This window comes from Somniosus microcephalus, chromosome 6 (assembly GCF_052327205.1).
Source record: "Somniosus microcephalus isolate GS21.2 chromosome 6, FLI_Smic_1.0, whole genome shotgun sequence".
Lineage (NCBI taxonomy): Eukaryota > Metazoa > Chordata > Chondrichthyes > Squaliformes > Somniosidae > Somniosus > Somniosus microcephalus.
Window position 1 is genome coordinate 94052234 of NC_140992.1, and position 11711 is coordinate 94063944.

Below are 11711 nucleotides of genomic sequence, written 5' to 3' on the forward strand. Positions count from 1 at the left end.
AGTGGCCTTTCTTCAAGCAGGTCGAGCAGGTCGCATTTTTGGCAGGGCAGCGCGACCTCGGGTGTTTCGCCTGGCCGCAGAAGAAGCAGCCGGTGGCCCGATCGCGGGGGTCTGATGTCGGAGCCGGTACCGGGGGTGGCGGTCTCGATCGGGTCTGGGACGCCGACGCTGAGGTAGGTCCCAGGGGGGTTGCTGCGGGGGGTATTACAATCGGGGTAGGTCCCATGTCCCAGGGTCGCGAGTTACAGTACCTTGAGTATGCCTCGAGGTCCCGATGGGCCACTTCTAGAGAGCGAGCGAGGGCTGCAGCTTTGTCCAGGTCGAGGTCCTTTGCTTCCAGTAGTCTTTGCCGTGAGTAGTCGGACCGCAGGCCTTTCACGAAGGCATCGCGGACATTGTCTTCAGTATTTTCTGCCGCCGTTACCGCTTTAAAGTTACAGTCTCTGCCGAGTGCTTGTAGCACCCGTAAAAATTCATCCACGGGCTCTCCTGGCTGTTGCGGGCGGGATCTTAGGAGGTGTCTGGCATACATGGAATTTACCGGGCTCTGGTACTGTCTTTTCAGCCGGTTGATGGCGTCCTCGTATGTTTTGAAGTCCCGGATGAGTGCGAATACTTTAGGGCTCACTTGGGCAGTCAGAACTCTTAGCTTGGATCTCTGAGGCACGCCGGATTCTCCCAGGTAGGACTCGAAACAGCTCAGCCAGTGTTCGAAGTCGAGGGCTGAGTTTGCAGCCAGTGGGTTTAGATCCAGGTACGGTTGTCTGAGGGCTCGCAGCCAAGCTGGCTGCTGTGGCTGTTGTAGCTCGGCGTCTGGCTGGTCATTTTGCTGCTCGCTTTGCTGCTCGCTTTGCTGCTCAGGGAACGACATTTTAAAATTTAGCCAATAAAATTGATATACCTATCAATTCATCCAATGAAAAGCGACGAGTTAAGAAAGTAACTATAGGTTTTTATTGGCTAAATAACAGAGCCCACCCTCGTGGGTGATCGGATCCAACAAGGAGGAATACCAGCCAGTCGACCACCTTTATACCTGGGCAGGTAGGTGGAGCCATGGGCGGAGTCAGCAGTGGTCAGCCCAGGTATAACAGTGTGACAAGAGGCGACCTCATATAGTGCTACAACAGTGTGAACAGTGATAACCATAGAGTAACGATATAACAGTGATAACTATAGTGTAACGATAGTGAATGATAAAAGTGGTTTACCACACATATTTTAAGTAATTATTAATTACATGTTATAAGAAAAATAATATACACATTGCTGTAGTTAATTAATTATAAGTCAGTCTCTCAGGAGGCTTCCTGACTCGGTCCGGATAACGCCTCGGTGGTGTAGTAGTTTCTGGTGATGTAGTAGGTTCTTTTGGCAAGGCTGATTCAGCTTGAATGCCAGTGTCGGGTTGATCGGGTTCCAGTATCACCGGATCGGAGGTAGATATGGGTATCTCTACTTCATCGTTAGACATATAGAGTTGTGGTGTAGGTTGTCCCTTTTCGGATGACTCTATGATTTGGTCAGCATGGCGCCTTATTATGCTTTCTCCGATGTCCACGGTATACATCAGCGGTCCTAGTCGTGTGCAGATAGTTCCAGGCTGCCATTTCTCGGTACGGTAGTCCCGGGCCAAAACTTGTTGACCTATCTGGAAGGTTCTAGTTGGCCTTTCATTCATGCCTTGAAACTGCCGGTTCTCCACGTCCCTTCTGATGTTGGGCTTGACCAAATCCAGCCGGCATCTTAGGTTTCTATTGAAGAACATCATGGCGGGAGTTTGGTTGGTAACCATATGTGTTGCATTCCTGTATGCGAATAAGAAGTTATCCACCTTGTGCTGAAGTTTTATGTCTTCATTACCCATGGCCTTTATGGCCTTCTTGAAGGTCTGGACAAACCTTTCAGCCAATCCATTGGTGGCGGGATGGTATGGGGCGGACGTGGAGTGCTTAACCCCATTGTTTTTTAAGAACTTCCTGAATTCTTCGGACACAAATTGCGGTCCATTATCAGAACAGATCTGTTCCGGCAGCCCATTCCTGGCAAATATGGTCCTTAATACTGTGATGGTTTTTTCCGTGGTGGTGGAGGACATCTTTATTACCACCGGCCACTTGGAGTGTGCATCAACCGCGATTAAGAACATTGAGTCCATAAATGGACCAGCAAGTCGATGTGTACCCTTTGCCAGGGAGATGAGGGCCACTCCCATGGATGTAGAGGGGCTTGTGGTGGAGCGTTTTGGACCTTCTGGCATCCTAGGCAGCTCTTGGTCATTTCTTCGATGTCTCCATTGATACCTGGCCACCATACAAACGCCCTGGCTAGGTTCTTCATTTTCACTCCACCCAGATGCCCCTCGTGAAGCTCCTTTAGCACTTTATCCTGGAGTTTGGGTGGACCACCATCTTGTAGAATGTATAAATACAACTTTTGTATTTCTTTGCCGTTGTATACAACAGGCACCCTTATTTTTCCTTTGGGGTATACTTTTTGCCCCGTATATGTTTTTAAGATAATGGATGTGTCTTTTAAAGGTATATGCGGAAATAGCCTCTCGTAATCCCGTCGATTTATTACGGTTAGAGCTGATCCTGTATCTAGCTCCATTTTAACTGGGGACCCTGCTATCGTGAGGGTAACCCAAATGGTTTGGTAATCATCTTTGGCAAGCACATTATGTAATTTGAGACAGCTTAGTCTCTTGTTTTCGGAGTCGCTATCGCTCTTCTGGTCTTCGGAGCTACTGTCCGTCATCATTTGTACCTTTCTGTACTTTTCTTTATTGATTTTTTTTTTTCTGTCTGTGTATTTATTTTGTCCAGATCGGCATACCCGTGCAATGTGTCCAATCTTTCTGCATTGCCTACATGCTTTGTCCTTGAACCAGCAGTCCCTTTGGTTATGGGTGGATCTGCCACAGCGATAACATCTTTCGAAACCCTGTGTCATTTCATGGGTGCTGAAGTCCTGTGTCTTTTGTTGTATCTCTGCAGCTCCTCTTGCTGCTGCTTCGTATGATACAGCCATATTGAAAGCCTTGTCCAGTGTTAAATCTTTTTCAGAAAGCAGCCTTTTTTGTGTTCCTTCACTTAAGAGACCGCAGACGAATTTGTCTTGAAGATAATCTGCTAGTCCTGCCCCGAATTGGCAGTACTTTGATAGCTTTCTTAATTCGGTGAGGTAATCAGCGTTACTTTCATTCTTGTGTTGATTTCTCTTGAAGAATTTGAATCATTCCGCTATCAGCAGCGGTGTTGGGTTTAAGTGCTCCTGCAGGGTATCAACAATTTCTTTAAAATTCTTGTCCTTTGGTTTGGCTGGAGTGATTAAATTTCATAACAGCCCGTATGCCTTTGCGCCCATTAGGTTCAGCAGTACTGAAGCTTTTTTTTCATCTTCTATTCCATTTGCAGTGCAATATACCTCTACTCTTTCCACATATGTGGTCCAATCCTCTAATCCGCTATCAAAAGCATCAATATTGCCAGACTTAGGCATCTGAGAAAAGATATGGCGCTCCCCGCACTTTTCCCGCTGCTGCTGCCGATGACAATGCTGTTTCCTGCTTTTCCCGCTGCTGCTGCCGATGACAATGCTGTTTCCCGCGGTTTCCGTTCTTTTTCTTTTTTTAAAATTTATTTACAGTTGGAGACTCGTTCCCGCCGGACTTTCTCTCCAGGTCTGAACGCCGACCTGCTTGCAGCGCCGGCTGTCTCCCGAGTGCTCCCTCCCCGTCCGTTATTGCTTGCCTCCGATTTCGCTGCCTGTCTCAGCTGTAGAGCCAGCCGCTGGAGCCCCAGCCTGACGCCCAGGAAGGATTAGCGCAGTACCTGCCACCAGCTTGGCCAGCTGGTGAAACCACAGCTTCTCTCACTTTCTTGAGTCTTCTGGACGCCCGAGGAATCGATGTCCTTGAGGTGCTGCCGAATTGCAGTTAAGTCCGTTTCCACTTCGTCGCCACTGTAGTGTCCGTGTGTTGATAGAGACACTGGAGACAGGAGTTGGTTCATAGGTTTTTACTAAGCAAAGTCTGGGGGGGGGGTTCTAACGGATATAACACAATATACAGGCTTATATAGCCGAGTGGCCATTACTGGCATTACAGCACACCTGGGGCTCTTAAAGGCACATACACTACACATGTCATAGGAGTTGTAGAAAGAGAAAGACACAATTGTAGATGCACATGGATGTGTTTTAAAATGTTAGATGGTTAAGTTTCTGTTGAGCCACATAAAATTATTTCTTTGCACCACTTTCCCATCTTGCCCATTTTTGCTTGCTGCCTGGAAAGTGTCTTTATCAGTTAGAGTGAATGGTAAGATAAATTACTTAAACTTGAGCAATGTGCATGTGTGACAGGAATGGTTTGGTCATTTTATGACTACTTTGTGGTGGTGGTGGGGGGAGGGGAGCGGGATGGGGATCTGGGTGCCATATGGGTACACTGGTGCAAATTAACTAAATCGTGCTTCCTGGGCAGCAATGCGCCACTACTGGTGCCATGTCCACTTCAGGTTCCCCTCCTCCTCCTCCTCCTCCGAAGAGGTTGTGCGCTCTGTGCCTTGCTCCTCAAGCAGCTCCAATCCTCGCTGCTGCGCTCTGTTGTGCAGAGCACAGCATACAACAATCATTCTGGAGACCCTCACTGGTGCGTATTGAAGGGCTCCCCAGATCTGTCCAGGCATCTGAAGTGTATCTTCAGCATCCTGATTGCTTGCTCTATTAATCATCTCGTCATCATATGGCTTTGATTGTAGCGCTCTTTGGCCTCATTACTCGGCCTCCTCAAAGGTGTCGTCAGCCACGTCTTCAGTGGATAGCCCGTGTCTCCAAGCAGCCAGCGGTAAGTTTGGTCAGAGGTGCAAAGAGCTGAGGGAGGATGGACTGGCGCAGGATGAATGAAATATGCCTGCTCCCTGGGAATCAGGTGCACACATGCATGATGATCTTTTTGTGGTTGCAGACGAGCTGCACATTGATGGCGTGGAAGCCCTTATGGTTCACGAACACTCCTGGGTGATCTGGGGGTGCCTTGATGGGCCCATGTGTGCAGTCGATGCCCTGCACCTGCAGGAAGCCAGCCAGAGCTGCAAAGCCAAGGGCCTGCTCAGTAACACTGACCTTATCAGTGACAAAGTGTACATAAGTGCTTGCCTTGTCATCGGTCACCCGGGTGATGCATTTGTGGGTGGCCGGCTGCGAGATCCTGCAAATGTCTGCTGCAGATCCCTGGAACGAGCCCGAGGTGAAGAAGTTGAGGGCAGTGGTGACTTTGACAGCCACTGGTAACGTGTGTCCACCGGGTCCACTTGGCAGCAGGTCTTCTTCCAGCAAGCTACAAATGTCTGCCACGACCTGACACAATAGTCTGAGCCTCCTGAGGCACTGGTGTTCAGTCATGTTCAGGAAGCTGATCCTCTACCTATATATTCGGTGTTTGGGGGTATCGCCTCCTGCGAAATGCACCCCTGTGCTCATCACCTCGCTCCTGTGGCGTGGCAGGTCAGTGAGAAGAAGGCTGCTGCTGCTGCTGGGGCTCATCTTGGTCCGAATCTGAGGTCCAAGGTGAAACAGCATAAGCGGCACCCATGCTGATCTGATAGATGCCCGGTAACATGGAGATCAGAGGCACAATCCTCCAATGCAGTGAGAGTGACTTCTGAGGTTGTAGAAATCACCTGAAAACTCCTGAAAGCAAACTTTCAGAACAATTTGTGTCAGCAAGAGCCTTTCCCTTAGGCAAGGAAGCAGGTGTAAGGTGTGAGTATTTATGTGATTTTTTTAACTGTCAATTGTTCAGCTCTCACAATGGCCCCTCTGCTCTCGCCTTGCTTTCACTGGCGAGGTTCAGCAAGCCCAGGAATCCTGTGGGCAGCCAGTAAAAGCTACAACATCAGGTTAAAACGGCTGCTAATAGCCTCTTAATGAGTTCTAAACTGCTTTAATTAGCTCACCCACCTCTCCCGAGCGGGTCTGTGGCACACTGCCTAACGCACCTGAGTTAAAGGTGGAAGATGGCTGGTTGAAGCTGGCTTCCCAATGCGCTGTCAATTTTGGCGCTTTTAACTGCCCACCCGCTCGCAAACCCGCAAACTCTTCAAAGTAAAAATTCAGCCCAAGGTCCCTGAATATTAACCTTTACATGGCAGTGTGTTATTTAATTGTCCATATGGTTTATCTGGCAAATCGGTCTCTCTCTGAGGGCTTCATTCTGAGTTCTCAATTTGAAGAAGACAGATTGAGAAATACTTTCAAAAATGACCGGGACAATTAAAATTTAAATATGTGCCTCTAATTTGAAAACGAACTGTCAGTCAAGCGCATATACAAATACAATTCACAAGATGCTTGTATTTGGACACCTGGCCAGTCACAATGTACATACTCTGGGGTTAATTTAATTGAAACAAGCTGGGCCATTTTCAGTGAGTGAGACCTTGTGTACCATGACAGAAAGAAAGAACCGATAACATGATTCATTGTAAAAAAAAAGCTTCATTTTTGTCACACCCACAATCTGATTCAGATACAAGAGTGTGGGTAACTGAGCCAAGCTGACACTTGATGTAATATCAATGCCAAAGATGACAAAGTTATCCATACACAGGTTTTGATTTTTAATTATCTTTTGTTTCTCTATGCAATCCTAGGACTTATATATAAAAAAAACTGATTGCAATTTTCAAAAAAAGTATGAAAAAGAAATACAAGTACACAAAATTACATCTATGAATAACTGAGCTTATTCTTGATTTTATTACTATATTGTTTTAATGTTCTTAATATGCCACAAATGTGAAAACATGTATCTGTGTCATTTTTCTTATAAACATTAGGGCCAAAAATCCCTTCCAGTACATTTCCAGTGGGAATGTGCTGGAATAATTGGAAGTTAGGCTAGGATCTGGATACACTGAGCAAGGGCTTATGTTAGGGATTCCGCAAGCCATGTAAGGGTAGTGACTCTTCCCACCACTTATGAGGCGAATGGCGTAGGTAGGAACTATCAATGCCAGGAGGTCTTACATTCCTACCTCACAGTGACTTGGCATATCATCTGCATCAATATGTCTAGTGAGACCAAGAATACCAGGCCACCAATTGGCAGTAGTGGGCTGCACCTGGGGGTTCAAGCTGCGTTTCATGGCATGGACCCTCAAAGATTTCAGGATGGCACTATATAGTTTTTACAATATTTATAGTCCCCCCTCTATTGCACACGGGGCACTTCCATGACCTTCACTGGAAGGTCCTGACATACTGCATTATCCAGCCTCTCCAAGGGGCAGGATCCCACTATTACCATGCAAATAACGGAACCTCCTGTGACCTTACAAAGTTTGGCCGGGTCTCGGGTGGGCACATCCTGGCACATAGACTGGACTGCAACCCCCTATTGGTGGATTTCCGGCTCCATTATTAAATAGCAGTTCAATACATAATATAGTTGCTTATAACGTAACATCAATAGTTTAGTCCACTATAACATGCAAAAAGTATTCTGGGTGGAATTTTACAAGACCCTGCACCACCATGGAGCCCTCTCACACAGCAAACAGTTTAGGAGAAAATCACAGGGTTACTGTCTGTGGTTTTCCTTCCATTGACATTAAAGGCTGGAAAATCACATTACTCATTTCCAATAAGCTACACACTGTGTCAATTAATACTACAGTCAATTAATTATTTTGGAATGTAGTCACAATTATTATGTAGGCAAATGCAACAGCCAATTTCACGTACAGCATGATCCTACAAACAGCAGTGAGATAAATGAGCTGTTAATCTGCTTTAATGGCATTGGTTGAGGGATAAATGCTGGCCAGGATATGAAAACAGCTCCCTTGCTCTTCTTTCATTGGTTCCATAGGATCTTTTACATCCACCAGAGCATGCAGATGGGGCTTCAGATTAACATCTCAGACAAAAAAATGGAGCCTCCAAAAAATCCAGCACTCTCAGTAGGGCACATGTGTCAGCCTAGATTATGTGCTGAAGACCCTGTAGTGAGACTTAGGGCAGGATTTTCATTGGGCCGTGGAGTTGGGATTGGAGGCGTGTGGGAGGTTAAAATCCCGAAATTGGGGGTCCCGACCCCATCCCGCACCCAACCCGCCTCCATGCCAGTTTCAAAGGAGGCGGGTACCCGCCCTGCACTGGGACCCGCCTACCCGAGGTGGGAAGGGATTAGTGCCAATTAACTGCCTGTTAACAGGTAGTTAACAGGCAGTTTTTAGCCTAATCCCTATTTTTAATGCTGAAGTGTGGGATTCCCAATGGCTCCAAACCACGCCAAGTTTGCGAGGCGGGCAGGCGGGTTGAAGGACTTGGAGGGGTCGAGATATCGGTGTTCAGGTGAGTGATGGGTGCATGAGTGCAAAGGTAAGTGTGTTTGGTGTGTCTAAAGCGTTTAAAGAAGTTTAAATTACCTTTTCTTACCTTTTCAGCCTTCCTTCCTTTAGGTCTCGGGAGTCCCTCATCTCACTGGCACAGAAAGCAGAATGGCTGCGAACTGTCAAAAGTGACAGCCTTCAGCTTTCTGTGCAGGAGAGATTTCTAACTGAGTCTGTGGAGAAGGACTCAGGTTAGAAGTAAGACTCAGTGTTTGACAGCTTCAAACAGCTGTGAAACGCTGATATTTCATCTGTCAAAACCTCTTGACAGATGAAATTTCAGTCTGTGACATCACCTGTTGCCGGGTGGCCCTTAATTGACCTGCTGGGCGGGCTTAGCAAGGTCAATCAAGTTAAAATCGCGTGGATTGGCCACATCTCGATGGAGGCGGGACTACAACCCTGAAAGTTGTAGTCCCACCTCCTGCCCGACTCCTGAATGAAAATCCAGCCCTTAGAATCATAGAAATTTACAGCACAGAAGGAGGCCATTCAGCCGATCTTGTCCGTGACAGCCCACAAAGAGCTATCCACCCTTATCCCATTTTCCAGCACTGGGTCCATAGCCTTGTGGGTTACGGCACTTCAAGTGCATATCCAAGCACTTTCAAAATGTGATGAGGGTCTCTGCCTCGCCTCTACCACCTTTTTTGACAGTGAGTTCCAGACCCCCATCACCCTCTGGGTGCAAACATCTCTCCTCAAATCCCCTCTAAACTTCCAACCAATTACTTTAAATCTATGCCCCCTGGTTATTGACCCTTCTGCTAAGGGAAATAGTTCCTTCCTATCCACTCTACCTAGGCCCCTCTTAATTTTATACACCTCAATTGAACAAGTCCTGAGTGTATACTCACATCAGCACAGTAATGGAGAGATTCAAATATGGAGGTGGAGAAAGTGTTTAACAAAGGAAATACCCATCAATTTGAAATGTATCCTATTCAAAGAAAACCTGTTCAAAAATATACACAAATTGCAAAAAGATTAAAAGTACCAGCTGAATTTTAATTTCTATTTATTGTTACCATTAAGCAGATAGTACCAGAGCTCTCACTGATATCAATGCTAAAAACGTTTCGGAAACCAACTGTGTCTTTCAGTCATTCGTACTAAGAAAATAACGTTGTATTGGCTCTGTAACTTGCCCCTGCTCAGGGGCCCTGGCTATTCCCGCGGCCTGTCAGCCGCTCCCCTCCCGGAGCACGATCAGGATGGTCGATTTGTTTTGAATCCCGTTATCAGCCAGTTTATCCGTATCCTCCAGCTGCCGGTTAGCAAACAGCGCCCGCATCCTTTCTTCTCTGGCTGTTGAAAGAGTAAAATCGTAACTTCATTTAATAAACGGAATAAAAGTATTGAAACATCTCGCTCCCGATCTGAATGCGCTGATACAATACCCGCGTTCGCTGGTAGGGTCGCTAACAGTTTCCTCTTCATTTGTAGCCCAGTCGTTGCATTAAACTCGGATTCCGAGTTGGCGACGTGGACCGGGATTGTTTTTCCTTTGATCCCATGTACGAACACTTGATACATCGTCACCTTCACTACTCTGTCCTGGTCACTATTGCTGCTGTTAGCTCAGCCCAGCTGCAAGTCTTGTGAATAGAGACAAGATTGTGTTTCATTTCAGAACTGGCAAACGGTTTCGTTTCACTCTGGGTGGTATTTTCACGTTCTGATATACAACACTTTCAATTTCCTAATGACTTTAGTTATTATTGCTGTTATTGTAGTAAAGCCAGCAGTGCTTTTGGAAGGTTCCGTGTGAAATTATTGGATAAAGGGGCATTAAACTGGCCACAAAACTTAAGGGGGGAGAAATTCGTTTGCTAGCACCACCGATTAGCGCCTAAAGAATCTGAGAATCGGGGCGCTAGGCAATTTCCGGCCGGTCGCAGGGAGTTTTGCGCCTCGTCCCATATTGGCTATGGGTTTAGCGCTAGCGCAAACTGTTAGCGCGCGCTCGTGGGCGCACGCTGACCATGACGTCATTTGATGGTGCAACGCCTCTTTAACGCCCTCCTCCGGAAATTCAGTCGCACCCGACCTTGTTGCGCCTGGCGCTATTAGTGACAGTTGAAGGGAACGTTCCCCAGGCACTCTTGGAGTAGGGGGGCGCTGTTTAAAGGGGACACCACTGCTGTGAAAAGATTAGCCCTTCTGTGAGCGCAACCTGTTGGGTGGCTACATTTTGTGGCGCTACTGCAGTGGGAGAGCCTTACAGCCATTGACCCAGCGGCGCCAGAGGACCTTTAGCCCTGTGAGCATTACCTAGCTGCTGGTAAGACATTGAAAAGTTTCCCTTATTCACTGTTTTGATGGGGGCTGCTTTGGAAGCGAACATCCTTCTGCTGGAACATCTTGAGAGGGCACAGAGACGGAGGGAGAGAGGGCCAAGACTGGCCAGACGGAGGAGGGCCAACAGATGTCGCCACACCAGACCATACGCAGCGAGGGTTTTCAGACAACAGTTCTCCTACCACAACATGTCGGAGGAGCAGTGTGTCAGAAGGCTGCGATTCCATAAGGAGGTGGTGACTGAGCTGTGCCAGCTGCTCCACGATAATCTTCTGCCGCGCATACAGTGCAGGACATCTCTGTCGGTGGCTGTCAAGGTCACTGTAACCCTCAATTTCTTCGCCAGCGGCTCCTTCCAGGCCGCCACTGGGGACATTGCTAACATCTCACAGTTTGCTGTGCATTGCTGCATCCGCCAAGTTACAGATGCGCTATATAAGAGGAGGCGGCACATGATCTCGTTCCCTATGACACTGGAGAAGCAGCGGGAGTGCGCCAAAGGCTTCGCGGCAATAGCTGGCTTCCCCATGATGCAGGGCGTGATTGACTGTACACACGTGGCTTTGCGGGCGCCTGTGAACAATCCTGAGGACTACCGCAACCGCAAGCGTTTTCACTCCCTCAATGTGCAGCTGGTGTGTGACCACTGGCTGCTGATCCTCGCGGTCAATGCTCAATTCCCTGGCAGCAGTCACAACGCTTTCATCCTGCATCAGACCACAGTGGCAGACCTTTTCGAAGCCGCGGCTCACCCATGAGGCTGGCTTATCGGAGACAAGGGATATCCTTTGTGCCCATGGCTTCTGACCCCGCTATGCTCACCCAGCACCCAGGCAGAGGAGAACTACAACTCCAGCCATCAGGCGACGCGGAACACTGTGGAGCATGCAATCGGCATGCTCAAGCAGCGGTTCCACTGTCTCGACCATTCGGGGGGCGCCCTGCAGTACTCGCTGGAGCGAGTCGGTCACATCGTGATTGTCTGCTGCATGCTACACAACCTCGCCA

At 47.9% G+C, this 11711-nt stretch overlaps 1 protein-coding gene across 1 annotated transcript; it reads right to left on the reverse strand.

Moving 5' to 3' along the window:
• Positions 1-9403: 9403 nt before the first annotated feature.
• Positions 9404-11497, reverse strand: LOC147115898 (uncharacterized). Its single transcript, XM_085990547.1, has 2 exons — positions 9803-11497; positions 9404-9710 (listed from the first exon to the last, which is right to left on the reverse strand). The coding sequence occupies exons 1-2, from the start codon at positions 9936-9938 to the stop codon at positions 9586-9588; spliced, it is 261 nt and encodes an 86-aa protein (XP_085846673.1). The 5' UTR covers positions 9939-11497; the 3' UTR covers positions 9404-9585.
• Positions 11498-11711: the final 214 nt, after the last annotated feature.

Bases quoted from the DNA above. Each gene is read 5' to 3' on its own strand.
- LOC147115898 (XM_085990547.1), bottom strand. From the start codon at position 9,938: ATGTATCAAGTGTTCGTACATGGGATCAAAGGAAAAACAATCCCGGTC. The intron at 9,711-9,802 runs GTATTGTATCAG...CTCTTTCAACAG, and splicing joins GACCCTACCAGCGAACGCGG to CCAGAGAAGAAAGGATGCGG.